General features: G+C 40.5%; 1 protein-coding gene across 1 annotated transcript in view; it reads right to left on the reverse strand.

Annotated features, from left to right (window-relative positions):
* Positions 1-15726, reverse strand: part of LOC116463555 (carbonic anhydrase-related protein 10) — a 516700-nt gene extending 500974 nt beyond the window's left edge. The window contains exon 1 of the mRNA XM_032146709.2: positions 15642-15726. Within this exon, the coding sequence (XP_032002600.1) occupies positions 15642-15702 (61 nt within the window). The 5' untranslated portion in view covers positions 15703-15726. The remainder of the gene's footprint in view (positions 1-15641) is intronic.
* Between the last annotated feature and the right edge of the window lie 1218 nt (positions 15727-16944).

Genomic DNA, 16944 nt, shown 5'->3' on the forward strand with positions numbered 1-16944 from the left:
GCGGAGACTGCTGGTGACAATGTGGAAAAACCTATCATTACGGATTAGAGAGTAAAACCCAACCAATGAGCATGTTGCATTAGGAGTAGGGTGGGGATACCCTAGATGAATCCTGGCCATGGTGAATTTTCCTGATGAAAGTAGAAAGGCAGCCAGTGGATGGGCAGCACCGGGGACAGGAATAGCCGATGGGGCATTGTGGGGAGATACTGCTGCTGGCTGGGCTGCTCATAACGGTGTTCACAGAGAAGCCTCTGGCTGAACATGTGAGAACCTATGAGTGAGCCATGTAGGATTCAGCTGGGTCAAAATAAGATAAAAACCACAGCATGAGCAAAAGCACAGGTAAGTGACTGCAAGGTGCCTTCACCAATCCTGAGTTGGTAAATTGGAGCCAAGTTGGAAAGGTCAGTCTATGGCACATCATGGAAGACTTTAAAACATCACTTTCAACAGCGTGAACTCTTTAAGAGTCAGTGACAGGTACTGAAGGTTTCTGAGCTTGTAGTACCATATCCCCTACAAAGCAGCTAACTCAAATAGTCTTCCTCCTTTACAAAGAGGCTATGGTTGGCTGCATCTCACATGTTATGAATTTGATGCTAATACCAGATCACATTTATTAAGCCATTATTATGTGCCTGATAATACTGTACTAAATGCTTTACTTTCATATGTCATTTAATAATGCTTAGAAAAAATCACTGATGGGGTTATTTTTTTTTTTTGAAAATACTTGGAAAATGGTTTAATGATGTTTTACAACAGAAATGAACTCTACAGTTACGGTAAGTTTCATATATATATATAAAATTACAGCAGACAAATGCATCTACACAAAATCTACCATTTCATTCTGATTCACTGTCACCTACACAATCTTTCCCAAGCCTACAGCCCCTGCAGTCAGCCCCAGGAGAGGGAATCATCTAAAGGGCACATTGAGAGAGACAGCACCGCTCATATTCCCCACCACCTCCTCAGGCCTCAGGAGCTGATGGGGTTATTTTTAACTCCATTTTACAGATTAGAAAACTGAGATACACAAGAAATTAACGTACCCAAAGCCAACCAGCCTGTAAGAGGCAGAGTGTGGGTTTAAATGTAGCTCTTAATCATTCTCAACTCAAGCTATATGGCATCTCAGTGGATTTAAACATATTTCTGCATTTTAATAGTTAAATAAAACACTTCTAACATCATTTCTAAATTGTTTCTCCAGTGTTCCCTCTCCTCAAAAATCCCCAGTACTATAATTACATTTGTCATCTTTTTATCTTCCTATGAATTATTTTTTAAGATCACCAGATTAATAATAAAATATTTGTAAATTTAAATTTTGTTCAAATTTAATACAATCCCAGTGCACTGCTTTAGCATGAAATCTTGATTTCCATCAACGGCATATCTATCCATCTATATATATAATTATTTTCACATTATTTGGGCTACATTTTAGGAGGATGTTGCTTTAATGAACACAAACCATATATTTATCTCACATGAATTTTTGGCCAAACACAATAATGTGATATAATTTTAAATAAGTAAAAAATGCTTATATAAGTAAAACCTTAGAAAGAAACAAGCCAGAATATTAATAATAGTTGTATTGTGGTTATGTGATTATAAGTGATCTGTTTTTTCTCTTTTTTCCAAATTATTTTAAATTGGATTATGTTAGTGTTAAAATTTTAAAATATAATCATGTGAAAAATGTTCTTTTTTTAAAAAAAGAGAGATTATAAAATAATACATTGGGAACTAATCAGCAACTAATGAAATAATGCCCAAATGCAAAACATGATGACGTTCCATGAAGGTTCCATGTACTTAGAGCTACCGGATCTCATTAAATCACTGGGACCTAAAATCAGGCTAGCTGGGGTGGGTCTACACTCAGCTTCTCTAAGTACAATCAATTTAAGAGAAACAGGAGTAGGGGTTTAGTGGATTAGTCACAGCAGGCCATTAATCTCTGCATTCTCAGTTGTAATCCAGCCTCTACCAACGAGATTGGAGGAAAAAAATCCCACAAAAAAAACCAAACACTGGGAAAAGCTCTAAAGCAGGCTCCCTAGAGACAGACATACTCAGGTCACAGTTTGCTTGTCTTTACCTAACATCAATACAGTATTTATCATCTGTCCTATTTCTTGTTGGTTTTCCTTTTATGCCTTTTGCTGAAATGCTCAGATCAGATATATTTGAAAAGGAACCATACCGCAATCCCAGGAATAGCTCAGCATTTAATTATCATTTAAAGAAATCCTTCTCTCAAGTGAATATGAAACATAAAGCAAAGCTATGTTTTCATGTTGAGAATAGGTTGAAAAAAACATGGGTAAGGTTACTATAAACACAAATTAGTGCTTGGGGAAGCAAGTAAGTCTGAACAATGAAAAGGAAATACAGTAGCCAAAGTTCAGTAAAAATGAGTGACAGTTTCAAAAATTGCAGGGTAAATAGTGTATCTGTTATCATAAATGGATTAGACCATAATAATACCTCACTTCTTTATTGCTCTGGCAAATGATCTAGAATTTACTACTGTATTAAGTGGGAAAAAATAATAAGCAAATTCCTGAGCCAGGGTTCTATTTATGTCACTACTGTCAAGGCCGAATATTTATTGGATTATATGAGACCATATGCCTACATTAGAGGTTTTGATAAATTTAAAATGCAGTCGTAAACTAAAAATATGTGGCATTAATTTCTTAATTTTTAAAAAATTATTAACATATGGGCAAGACCCAGTAGACGGTCTCTGAAGACAATGCTATGAAAAGACATGATTATCTCCCTTCTTATTACCTTTAAAATATTCCCCAAACACTCTAGTTTCCCCTAGTGAATCAGATTCAGCCAACCTTAACTGATTATGTGCTATGTGCAGACATTGTGCTAAACACTTTCACATGCATTGGCTCATTTAATCCCCATGTTTTACATGATATTGCCAAATTCCTTCCTAATTTTGCTCAACGTGCCTTTTATTCTTTTAGCTTCAGCCATAATGAAAGCAAAAGCCACCATTTATCAAGTGCATTCTATATGCCAAACACCAGGCTCCATTTTTTTTATTTCAAGCCCGCTTAACTCCAAAAATAGGTGTTATTGCCTCCAATTTACAAATGAGGATACTGACACTTAGTTAGAGATACTAAATAACTTCCTAAAGTCACACAATAAGAAACATCAAAGTTGAGGTTAAATAGTAAGGTAATGTATAATGTTTTCGATGAATGCTCTTCAATAAATCTGTAGCAGTCAATGACGACCCCTAGACTCTTTCCCAGTGTTGCACTAGAGGGTGACAAGGTAATCATTCCACAAATGTTATTTGGGTTATTTTTCTCACAATGCCTTATGATTGCCCATCTAGAAAGTCGTTTTCCACTTTTCTGTTCACTCACAGTCATGAAAGATCTTCCTATATTTTCATCTTGTTGCCTCAACATTGCAAAAACTGGGGAAGTTTCGCATGAACAGCAAATTTGGACAACTTTCTGTAAAAGTCTCTTAATATACTAAAGTTCCCAAGTTGGAAAGGGACCTAGAACCTACTTAGTCCAATATGCTTAAACTGTTTAAAAGGAGAAAACTGGCACCAGAATAGTAAAATTAATTCCTCCATGCCACAGAAGTAGTAGTGGCAAAACTAACACTAAACACAACATGTCCTAACTTCCATCCTAGTAATCTCTTCAGCAAATCACCTAATTCTATCTTCCCTATAATGTATAAAAATGTGCTCCAGGAACAATACTTAAGAACGCTTAAAATTCTAGACCTAGAAAAGGTATTTGTTTATTCTTCACCACAGTTTCCTGTCTCTGATCTAACTTGTTATGCAAAATAACATCTTGAATCCCATAGCTATTTAGGTTTGTTTGATAGATTTTGAGATAAACCATTGCTGAAAGGATGTTTGAAAGATTAGTCACTACTCTACGTACTTGTTTACTCTCTCACGGAATTCAAGCACATTACTAGAGCCTCATAAACAGGTTATACGTTACTTTCGGATATAATACAGTAAAACGATAAGGAACTTCATACCGTTTGACCCAATAATCACAATATTGAGATTATTTTTTAAAAATAATTTGATAAATATCTACTTAGATAAAAACAAGTGCCAAAAATGTCATAAACTAGAAACAACATATATGCTTAAAAACAAGGGAAAAGTTAAATATAAATAATGCTATGTTACATGGATAAACTACTGTGGAAATATAAGAAAAAAATGCATATTAAAGTAGCAGATACTAGCTAATTGTTCACAAACCATTTTCCCTTTGCTCCTGGCTACAAGGCTAGCCTACAACTCTCTAACTGCTTTAAAATAAGATGTTAACGGGTGTAACACACCAACATGGCACATGTATACATATGTAACAAACCTGCATGCTGTGCGCGTGTACCCTAGAACTTAAAATATAATAATAAAAAAAAATAAGATGTGGCTGGCTGGGCCCTTTGACTCACGCCTGTAATCCCAGCACTTCGGGAGGCCAAGGCAGGAGGATCGCTTGAGGTTGGGAGTTTGAGACCAGCCTGACCAATGTGGTGAAACCCCATGGTAAAAAAAATAAAAATAAAAATAAGATGTGGCAATGTGACTGACCAGAAAGGATGCCCACAGCTTTCCTTCTTGGCCCACAAAAACCCCTCCCATGGTCTCTTCCTCTACACTTTTTTCCCCATCTGGCGATGTTGATGCGGAGGAAAACTTTGGAAGCCACAGGAGGTAGCAGAGCCCCCATCAGCCTTGAGACTCCCAAGTCACTACTAAATACGGAATTTTTTTCTTTTATCTCTTTCCTCTCACCAAGCACCTACAGGCCCACACACATACATTGACATCTATTGGACAATTAATGCAACTAAGAAGTAAGCCTCCATTGTGTTATGTCACTGAGATTGCCGGGTGTATGTGTCAGGGTCCAGGATATGCTGAACTGACACAACTAGGAAGCAACATGGGGAAATATTTAAGATATAAAGTTTCTTTTTAAAGTACAAATTGGAAAAGTTACAGTTTCAAAATTTAGTGAACAAGAATTTGGTCTATGGGGAGTAATTTTTTTCCTAAATTTTTTTTCACAATATTGTATCATATTTGGTATAAAATACACTCTAATTCCCGGCTTCACTCACATCTGTGACACTGAAACACTTTGCATATACAGTCCCTGTCTTGCAAGGAGCACTGATCAAGAAAGAACATCTCAGTTGGATACATGATTGGCCTAAACAACCAAGGCATAAACACAACTCTCATTCATGAAGTTGTTCAACTTGTCTTACTTTGGATGTGGACCATTATATGCCTTTACCTGGCTTAGTCAAGCTCTAATTTAAGCAGATCTAAAAGCAGATTAAAAAAAAACAAAAAAGCCTGCGCTAACTTATACACGTGAAATTGCACGTGGCTCTCATTCAGCCAATAAAAGTCAGTGCTAAAACAAACTAAAAGGCCACAAAGAACTTCACCACTGTGGAAAAGCAGGAATGAAACTTGTTACAGAAATAAAACATAATGACTTCACTACTTTATATTTCACTCTACAGGGGTTTGAGTCACTGTAACTTAGAGCCAGTATCATTATGGTGCATTACAAGACTTAGACATCAAGTGACATATTTCTATTCACACCCAGGTCATACAATAGAAACTTGATACCGATGTCTCAATTTAAAATCCCCAAACATCCATAATAGGGCCCCTTTGCTTTTCTATAACCCCTTTTTATTTTTTCTGTAATTAACATTACAAGCAAACAACAACAACAAATTATCCAATTGACCATCTCCTCACAGTTGTAAAGATTAACCAGGTGATTACAGGGTGAATTCACAGCCAAGGACAGTAAATCCACTCTGTTCTTTCAATTCCTAGGCTGCCAGCTCTTCTCTGGTAAGAACTAGTCAGCTACACCACAATTCTGTTACAAAAGGCCAGAGGGGAAGTAATGTTTTCTGACACAAGACTGAAAACACCACAGAGACCACAGTAATTTCCTGTATTGCTCTGCATCAAGACTAAAAAGTGGGGTAGGCTATTCTCCCTAAAGGACTCTAGTTCAACACACTAGCTAGGGAACAGCGAGCTTTCTGAAGCGTTGTTTTCTCCCAGGTAGGAACTTGGTAAGAAATAGCATACATGTTCTAAGCAATCTCCTCAAGTAGGAAGGGAGAAGACACGGAGAAAAGAACGACAATGTATCCACTGATCTTTAATTGTCCTAGTTCAAGCGTTTGGTATGGTGTCATAAATACAAAAGAGCCGAAATACATTTTAAACAACTGTAAGTGCCCCAAATAAGGATGATTTGTCAAATGGAAACAGGAGTCAGAGCAGGGACTAGAAAACTATCAAACATATTGCTCATTGGGAAGGCTCCCATTCTCTGTGACTCTGCACACTCAAAAACCTACATGCAGTAGAAGCAAGACAACAGCTGGTAGAGGTGTCTTCTTCATCTCCCCTCCCTCATGGTCTCAGATCTTGTCCCTCAGTCTCCCCTGAATGCAGAAAAGCCACTCTCAATTGCTCCTTGTTATTCATTTATGTATTAATTCAGTCATTCATTATTGAGCATTTTCTAAATGCCAGGCACTGGGTTGGGTAATGGGAAAAAAAACACACACACATCTGTGTGTCACTACATACACATTTTATAGGGCAAAGACCATTGCTGTTTTGTTTGCTACATTTTATCTTATGCCTGGCCCAGTGCCCACCTCATAGGAGGCATTTGTTAGCATTTGTGGAATAAATTAACAAATACATTTAACACTGGGAAAAAACATCTTCTATATATATTACTTTATTGTTTATTTCAAGAATCCTCTGAGGTATTTATTATTATTCTAACCTTGTGCTGGAGGACAGGCCTATGCTCCCTCAATAATTGCAGCTATCAGAATTGTTTTCCTTGAGGGTAAAAGGTAGCTGTGTGTGCAGTGAGAGACAGGGGAACAGAAAGAGAATATGTTGACTCACATCCTTCAGTAAATGTGTTTATTCCAACTCTGGCATTGCTGCCAAATGTGTTGCAAAGCCAGCAAGACTTGGCTCTGGAAAAACTCACCTGAATGTCACAGGCCTCATTTCCTACTGCCAGCCCCTCTAGCCACCAGGCATGAAGTATTGGACAAAGTTAAAGATTAATTCTTCATTTACTGTGACAAAATTACCACCTCTGCCTGATCAGGAAGCAAAGGCATTTGTATGCTGTCTCCTTCCTAATAACCATTGATAATCTCTCCACTGCCATCCTGATGGCCCCCTAATGCAAATGTAATCAAACCCCACACTGGCTATTCCATTACCAGCCTAATCTTGCTAATAAACAGCAATTGTGGCTTTGCTATAAAAGTGATCCTAGATCATCTGTCACCACCCAAACCTTCCCACCCCAACCCCTGACTGCTGGAAATCCTTTAAAGTTCTGTTTAAGTTACACGAAATAAAAACTGCAAAAAAGTTACAGAAAACCTTCACTAATCAATGAGTAAGATGATAATAGACATACTGTAAAATCCACGATCAGTCAATAGGGTCCCGGCTTTTTTTTCCTAGGGTGTAAATATATGGCAATAAACTAAGTAACAAGATGATATAATCTCTGTAATCTATATCTGGGTTATTCCAAAGCTTCTGGGAAGCCATCTGGAACCAGGGACAACACTGGAAAATGATCAGTGGTCTGGGCCAAGTGGAGCATAGCTGGACAAGAGCCAAAGCTTTAATACTGACTGGTCTCTTCCTAATGAAGGATGCAAACTGCATACTTCCTTGGGCATTTAAAAGATGCCTTTCATGCACAGAGGGGAAATGGGTGATTTTTACTGACATTATTATATGCAAGGGATTACTGTTATTGAAATTATATACCTTAAATACTCTTCCATCTCAACCTCATTCATCACACTACACTCTTTAGTTGTGACCATGTTCACTTTTTGACCGTCTCCTGAATTAATCATGTCCTATGTCCTATCTAATCTCCCTTTCTTTGCAAATGCTGTTTCATATGATCATCCCTCTCTCATCACATCCCTCTTGGTTAAGTAGCCAAAATCTTCCGCGACAACTCTTTAACATCCTTGGAGACTCACCCTAAGCATCCTCTACTAACACTACTTACTCTCCTTCTCTACCCCTCCTACTTTCAGGATGAGTCAGATGTCCCTTCTCTCTTCTCCTCCAAACACTTTCTATACCTTTTTATTACAATGCCTATCACATTCTGCTGTGACTACCAATATTTTAAAAATCAGTCTCTTACTAGATGAAGAATTTTTGGAGGAAAAGTCACTGTCTTACTTATGCTGGTTGGATTCTGAGTACCTGATGTATAGCGTATCCTCAATAAATGTTGAATGATTAAGTGGACAAAGAAAACAATTTCAATTTAGGTCTCTACATTCATTCTATAGTAACTGAACCATAGATGGGTAAAATGGATATATCATTTAGTTAACCATGGGCATATTCTGTTAAGTGAATGTGTACTCTATTGGAAATAAGAGTTGAACAGAATGTAATCAGATAAAATTGCTACACAATGCTTTGTAGTGCTTTGAGCAACTGTTTTATGTCAAATAGTGTATCTATTGCTTAGCCCACAATTAATCTTTATGACACCAATGCATGTACAGATGATTCATTTCTCTTAACCTTCATCTAATGCTAAAGACATTGTTATTATTATTCAAGTACAAATTGAAGACATTTGTATTTGCTTAACCTGAAAATACCAAATCTCAAAGATCAGGATAAATGAGGGCCACAAGAGATTTATAAAAAATGAATTTTTAAAAAAGTCTATCACTTAGAATGTCCCATAATGGGCTAATTGATCTATTAGGCCAGGATTTTTTTTTAATGTGTTTTGTGATCAAGAATAAATGTTGACAGAAAAAGAAGACAAGGAGTTGGGTTTCTAAGTAATTTCTTATTACAATCAAAGTAAAAATATTAAGTTGCACACAAACTTGATTATGTCATTTTCCTTAGCTCCCCATTAGCTAGCTCCTCATAAGTAAAAGGTAAGGTCTAAGCTTCTTATTGTGGCTTACAATCCCCTTCACACTGGCCTAAGGTTATTTTTGTAACCCCTATATCCAGTCATTTAGTCCGACCTATCCACTCCATATGCCCAATCCACCATAGTTTGATATTTTGTTTTTTAAATGCCTTCTTGTCTATGAACATACTATTCTTGCCACATGATATGTGTCCTTTCTCCCTGTTCTTTTGAAATCTCATGTGTTCTTCTAGGTCTAGTTCAAATGTTTTCTATAAATCTTTTCCCCTCCCCACTTGCATCTACCAACAACAGAGTTAATTGCTCTTCCTTTATGCTTCCATTATACTTTATACACATTTCTGTTTTACAACATGTACTCTCTTGTTAAATACTAATGACCAAGTATATTGTTCATTTCTGTGATTCCAGTGCCTGGCATACAGTTTGCTGTCAATACATTTTTATTGAACATAGAATAAATGATCAAATAATCAATTGGCATTCACAAAAACTGACCCAAAGTGTCAACAAGTATTATTATTGATGTCAATGATGATGATAATGATAATTTTATGGAAGCAACTTCAACTTACTGAATGATTAATACATGTCAGGCAGTGTGGCAGATTCTTATGTACATTTTCTATACTTCACATTTTACAGATGAGGAGTTAAGGCACACAGAACTTAAATTACTTATCCAAGAACAAACAGAGAGTGAATCCCAAAGTTAGAATTCACACGTCTGCCTATCTGGCCTCCAAAACCCAGGCTTACTCTCATATGATGTGTATACATTGGCCAATGGCTACTGTATTCCAGATACCACATTAGCCATTTTACAAATGGTGTTTTGTTATCCTTACAATTACCTTGTAGGAACAACAACCTTGACAGGTAATTATCATCTCTGTTTTACAGATGAGCAAGCTGAGACCCTACCTCCAGCCCCCTCTAGTCCACTCCCTACAAAAAAATTCCAACTCAACTGTCTACAATCTCAAACAGGCTATAAACTATATAAAGTACAGTGCTAGTTGCAGACATGCAACAGAAATTTAAAATCCAAAGAAATGTTAGAATTTCAAACAAATTTAAACCAAGAATCCATTGAATCGATGCAAAGATGCATAATACAAAAACAAAAGTCACAAAGTGAATAACCATATTAGGACACTTCGTATTCTCTCAATTCAATAGCTCCCTAAGTGGGCTCATCCCAACTTTCCAGTATCTCCCAAAGTGAATTTTTTGTTTCAGTTGGGACATTCTTTAGTGTACATCCTCTTGTTTCTATTCCTCCTTTTTGATGATGAGGTCGCCTCTGTCTCTTTCATCCAAACCTCCAAAATCAATCTAATATACTCCTTTTCTTTCATGTCTAGACTTCTCCCTTCTATACAATTTATGCCAATTATTGAACAATTAGACATCATTCTTATTCCTTTATATCACAATGCATTTTAGCATTACAACTTTGCATTTATAATAATATCTTAAAAAATAAACACTACTCATATTACTTTATATGATTCTAAACTATGTGTATGTATGTCAACTTTGCTTCTATAACTATATCTTAAGTATGGATCATATATAGTAATGACACAGATGCTTTACACTTGCATAATGCAAAAAATATTTATTCAAGAATCACTCTCTGAAGTTTCCCTCAGCAATGCTTTGAAATAGGCAAAGCAAATAAAATTTTTATTTTACAGATGAGGACTGAGATTCTGAGAGGTAAAGAAAACTGCCCAAATTTATAAAGGTAATGAAGGTAGAGTCATATTGAAGGATAGGTCTTCTGATTTCCATATTCTTTCTATAATGGCTTGCTATCATACACATTTATGATACCTAGATCTCTTTTTGACCTTAGTCCCAAGTATGTAATGCTTAATTAAGGTGATAAATTGAGACATTAGTTACTGACTTAGGCTAGTAATCAAACCCCTTTCCCCAGCCAAGAGACTGGGTATTCATATCGACATTTATTTTTTCCCTTGGGATTTCATACAACCCCAAAAGACTTTCTTGACTCACTGTCTGGAGAGTTTTATCTATGATGATGGTTATCTGTCAGTAACTGGGCTATATGACATCACATGGGAAACTGGATTTAAAGAAACCACATTGCTAATGAGATCATCAGATAAATAGTAATTGTAAGGGTGGGGCTTTTTATTTGACAGGACATTCTATTTCAAGCCATATTGAAAGCATATGTAGTTTGGCAGTTTTGAGGCACTTTGAAGTTGGGTCCATACTGCATTATAATATACAACGGAAAGAAAAATTCTGCTGATCCCCTGGGTAATAAGTACTACATGGTTTCCAGGTAGTTTAGTAAACTTTCCAAGCCTCAACTCCATATTGGACTCATAGGGATAAAGTGGGTTATGCTCATGACTATGCACCAAAGCTTAATGCTACCAGTCTCATTTGTACGAGAAGGAAAATTAAGAGACTTTTCAAAATTGTTTAGCCAAGGCTTCCTGGAAAATAGGATTTGTGCTCAATGTTATAGATGTGCTTGCTGATGATGGTTTTCTTTTTGCTTTTAAAGAAGTTGATATGGAAAAAGGTAAAAGCTCTACTCCACCAAGAACCAAGCCTATACAATGTCAGATTTGTAGGAAATAATGACATCAATGCATGCTTACTATGTGGTAGAAACTGTGCTATGTGAAAATCATTGGACACAATATCTCATTTAGCTGATAGAACAAACATGTGGGATGTGTACTGTTATCTCTTTTCTACACATAAGGAAACTGAAGTTATGCCATTTTAATGTTAAGATTAGGAAAATAGTGTAGGAAATATTCCTTGCTTGTAGAGATTGCTGATCCTAAGATGCTAGAGGCATTTGGGTAATAGCCTCATCTGATTGATTGACAGGGTAATGTACAACTCAAATGCTACCTTAATTCTAGCTCTAAATTGTAATCATCTCAAACTTTTACTTCCAAATTCTCTAAGACTTAAATTCATTTAACCTAATTTATTCTTTCAGAGACATCAAAATAAAAAATATTAGATAAAAATATTTGAAAGGAATCTTGAACCAAAACATAAATGATATACTGAATTTTGACTCAGGTAGACCTGGATGTGAAACCTCTAGTCTGAAGCTCTGTGGGCTTTGGTTGCTACACCTATAAGATTCTCCCACAAATTCTAAGAATAGATGAATTAAATATGTGCAATATATGTACAATGTGTGAAAATGCCACATAATTCAAATGGTTATTGATGTTATTATTATGAATAAACTGACAAACAAGTAAAGTTACATAAGGAGGAAGTAGGATGTATTGTAAAAATTAAAATCAGGCAGCTCTCGTTTGACCAAGAAATTTCTCTCTTCATGCTGCTAAGCATACAATCTTGCTGATCTGAGCTGCTTTGGTAGGAAGGAAATGGTGCTCTTGCAGTACACAGAAAAATCACTTTGGTTCTCTCTCTCTCCCTCTCTCTTTCTGTCTCTGATCTCTTCACAGACCCTGGATGCCTTACATTTTCAGCAAAGTGAGATCTGAGTTTAATGGAAAGCCAGAAGAACTCCCAAATCATGCCCTTTAGCCTAGCTGTGTTGCATTAAGTAGCCAAAGCTCATGTGATCTCGCAAATAAAAGACATACATGCTACTGACCCAGCGCCTAGCTAAGCCTGGCCAAACAGTCCCATTTTCCAACAGTTTCATCAAAACCAAATTATTAGCCCAGAACCATCAAATATGCCAAGCCCAGGTGTCTGTACTTGAAGCAATGTATCCAAATAGGCCCAAGGAGAAATTTGGGGGTGGGTTAGAGGAAGTGTTGGAACCTTTGGTTAACAAAACACTAAGCTACAAAGCACCAATGTTTTCCAGAAAGCAAATGCCACCAAATGAAATTCAGTCAATATATCTTCCATATGACAAAGCTACCGCCAACATTTTCCTTCTGTAAAGTGTTTAGACTACAGACTTTCACTAGCCTTTTCCAGCCTGGTGTTTCTCAATAACGAAGCCAACTCTATCAATGCTTCAAGTATCAATGTCTGGCGACTCTGTAAGGATTAGCACCCATTTAGTGGTCAGGAAAATTCATTCCAGGATGCTAAAGAGGTGCTTTGTTTTTAATTTTTTTAATTTAGGATTTAGTCGATTCTATGATCATAGGGTTACGTTCCTCTCAATAGAGCTCAGTCATGAGCAAATTAAAACTGCAAATCATGGAGACAGAAATGAAAGATCCACTAAACTCTCTCGAAGCCACAATTATTCAACCTTAGTGCATTGCATTTCCTGTACATCCTGAGGCTGCCAGCTGGAAAAAGAATGGAGTCTGAGTCTCCCAAACTGTAGCAATTGTGAGTCATAATCATATTACTAATAATAATTCTCACATACATGGGCATTACTGAACGAGTGGCTCTGTTACAGGAGGATGAGGCCACCCTGACCATGGAGAAGAACTGGCCTTTTAAAGTTGCTTATGGATGTCTCAAATAAAGAGTATATGATGTTGCATCCCTGCCTAAATGTCTTCATAAAGTGCAAATTAATGCAGATCCTAACTAGGCATTTGGAACGCTAACCTAGTTTTCTGTGTTTAGCTAATAGCTAGCAATTTTGCTTACACTTTTATCCTCTCATTACATAGCAATAATGATTATTTAGTAAATACATGTGAAAGGCCATGTACTCCATAGCACACTCCTCCTGGGTTGGAAATAACCCCCCTCCTAATGCTTCCATTTGAATCATTTAGTTGCTGATACACCAAATCAAATACAGCTGTGACAGGTATCCCACTAATGCTTTTTTTGGAGGCTAAGATCAGACCCTTTCTTAGCCTGTTCCCCTCGGTGATTAGCTGGCCAAATTCAGGGTAAGGGCTGGGGACAAAGAGGGTGCTAGAGGAAATCCAGAGCCTTAACCAATGTTAACCCTTTATAAATCTTAAAGGTACTCAGATGGCTTGTCTGATTTGAAAATTATTAATGATACTGGGGAGAAGTAAGGAAAGGCTATTTTATAACTAGTCAAATATTCTGGAACAAGGCAGAGAGTTTGGAATAGACATGTAGAAGAGAAAGATGTAAAATATGGCCTTGTGAGATGCCACCCAGTTCATATCTGGACATATGACTGATATAAACCTTTACAAGTCACTTGAGAATTTCTACTCCTAGATGCAGGATGGAATAATAGAAGTCCCACTAGAGGAGTTGGGGTGACCCCAGGGCACATTTTCTTGTCTGCCAGGTACACAACACGTCTCACTGATGTATCACAGAGACAAATTTCTTAATAGGACAGCCAAGCCCCACACAGAATGATTTCGGACAACAGAGTCCCATTCCTTCCCTACGAGGAGAAAATCGGAAGCGAGACTGGGATTTGGAAGAGTCCAGGGTGAGGGCAGAACTAGGGTTGTTTTCTCCTATCCAGAATCAGGTCTGGCTTAAAGGGAGGGGAATGACAGGGCTGAAGGAAGAGGCAGGAAACATGTCTCTCCACCCCAATGCTGCTTAAATGTGGTTGCTCAAAGGGGCAATATCCTGCTCTCCTCTTCTGATGGGAAGTTGGCCGTGTCCCCAGTTCTGCAGAAGGAATGCAGGCAGAAGGGAGCACTACAAATGGGCTTTTCCTTGGGTGCTTAAGTGGCAGGTGTGAAGGGAAATGGGGTGGGTGCCTTCAATGGGAGGAGCCACTGAACTGGGGAATACTGCTGGTCCAGGGGCTTTCCCCTTTCCCTCCCAGCTTCCTCCCATCCTCAATTCCCTGCATCAACAAAGACAGTGCTCAAAAATCAGAACCTGTCCTAACATACTCAGGCACAGGTGTCCACAAGCCCAACCTCCTTCACCTCAACACCCTGAAATCCCGTTTGCTCTTAAAAGCACAGACAGGCCCAAGTAGACTGAGAGGTCTGAGCCAGCACATCCTTGCTACCGGGAATTAAGAAACACCGTGATGTCAAGTGGCATTTGTGACACTGTAGTGCTTTAACAAGAAAATTGGGGGGTAGAGGAGGGTGTGCCAGCAGGTTTCAAAGCATCACAATCTGTCCTGATGTGTTTGGGGAAGGCATGGAGGACAGATCTCTGATCCCTGCTGGTACTCTCCAGTCCCGCATCCTCCCGCAGTCTCTCGAAAGTGTTTAGATACCCGGGCAGGGCCCCGCGTCCATTTTGCCAGCCAGGAACCACCGAGTTTGGGAACTTTGAAAGCCAGGGGATGGGGGTGGTTGTTGCCAAGGCTCGGATTTCGGCGCCAGAGTTCTCAGCCAGGAAAGCAGTTGAAAATCAACACCCATCTGCCTGTTCTTTCTCATCCCCCACCACTTTTTCCTTCACCCTTCTAGGACTGCACACAGATCCTAACCCCCCCCCCCCCCCCCCACACACACACATACACATTCACACACCCTTGGGCTGAGAAGATTTTTGATTCTGAAGGCGGCAAACCCGCAGAACTGAAAGGGTCTCGCCACCCTCCTCTCTGCCCCGCGGCTACATACAATAAAACCCCATACACCCCAAACATCACAACACAATCCACATCAGCCAGTGACTCCGGCGCGTCCCGTACCGTACCTGATATGCAGACGATGAAATTGGCTTGAAGAAGAAAAAGCACCTCCCAGACTATTTCCATCCTCTGATTCTCATTCCAAGTGCATCACTCGACGGGAAAACAGGGGGGGAAGGGGGCAGCCCGACACGGCACACACACACATGCACACGCGCACACACTTCCGAGCGAGTGCACACTCGCACCCCCACCCGACAGCCGGCCAGGGACAGTCACCCCCAAGATCAATATCGCAGTTTGAATTGTTCCGGCAAATCTCCCCTCGGACTCGACGGATGTGCGCCCCAGATGTGCTGACACATGTCCGATGTCTCGCTGCCTTGGAGGTCTCCCCGCTCGCGTGTCTCTTCTCTTCGCCCCAGCGGCGGAAACCGCACTAGCAGCGGCGGCGGCGGCAGCCACCTGAAGCCACCAACACTGGGCTCTTCCAGCAAAAACGAGACCCCGATTCGCCTGGCGCCCCGAGAAGACATAGACGATAGCCCCCCCCGCTCCCCGCCGGGCCGCGCCGTGCAATTCCGGGCTCCCGGGAGCGCGTGGCTCGCTGGCTAAGCCCAGGCAGGTCCGCGGCAAGTTGCCCTCGAAGTCCGCCCCGCTCACCGGGGCACGGTCGGAGGGTGGCTGCTGCGCTCCGGGGCCGTTCTTCTCCTGCTTCCGGGGGGCGGGGAAGGAGCAGACACAGCAGACACACAGAGAAAGAGAGGCAGGGATTATTGCCCGAAACCGCCGGCCGCCGGCAGCCTCCGCCGACCCTCCCTGCTCCCCAAGTCCGCGCGCGGCCCGCCGCCTCTCAGCCGGGTTCCGGCCGTGCGTCCAGGGCGCCCGGGGGAAGGGCTGGGCCCCGGGGACTGGGGCGCGGTGGGAGCCCACGGACCCTCCACGTCGCGCGCGCGCGCGTTTCCTGCTCCTCTGCTATTTTCCTGGACTCCCCAGAACCCCCAGTCGCCCGGCTTCCATCGCCCGCAACTAGCGCCGCCGCCGAGATTTTCCGCAATGCAACTGCAGGGGTCGTTATTTCCTCGCCTACGGATCCCGACGCTTCCCAACTCCGAGAGGAGGAGGGCAGGTGGGGGCGGGAGGAGGAGGAGGAGAAGGAGGCTCCGCCAGGTGAGCGTCCTCGCCGCCGCCGGGAGTCCCAGCGTCAGCTCCGCAGCCCGGCACCGGGGGGCGGAGGCGGGAGGCCCGGGCGGGGAGGTGAGGCTGAGCGCGGCGAGGAGGAGGAGGAGGAGGAGGAGGAGGAGGCGGCGGCTGGGTGTCACAGCTTCGGGCCACCTTGGCCGCCCGGCCCCAGTCCCTGGCAGCCGC

The sequence above is a fragment of the Hylobates moloch genome, unplaced genomic scaffold (genome assembly GCF_009828535.3).
Source record: "Hylobates moloch isolate HMO894 unplaced genomic scaffold, HMol_V3 SCAFFOLD_41, whole genome shotgun sequence".
Lineage (NCBI taxonomy): Eukaryota > Metazoa > Chordata > Mammalia > Primates > Hylobatidae > Hylobates > Hylobates moloch.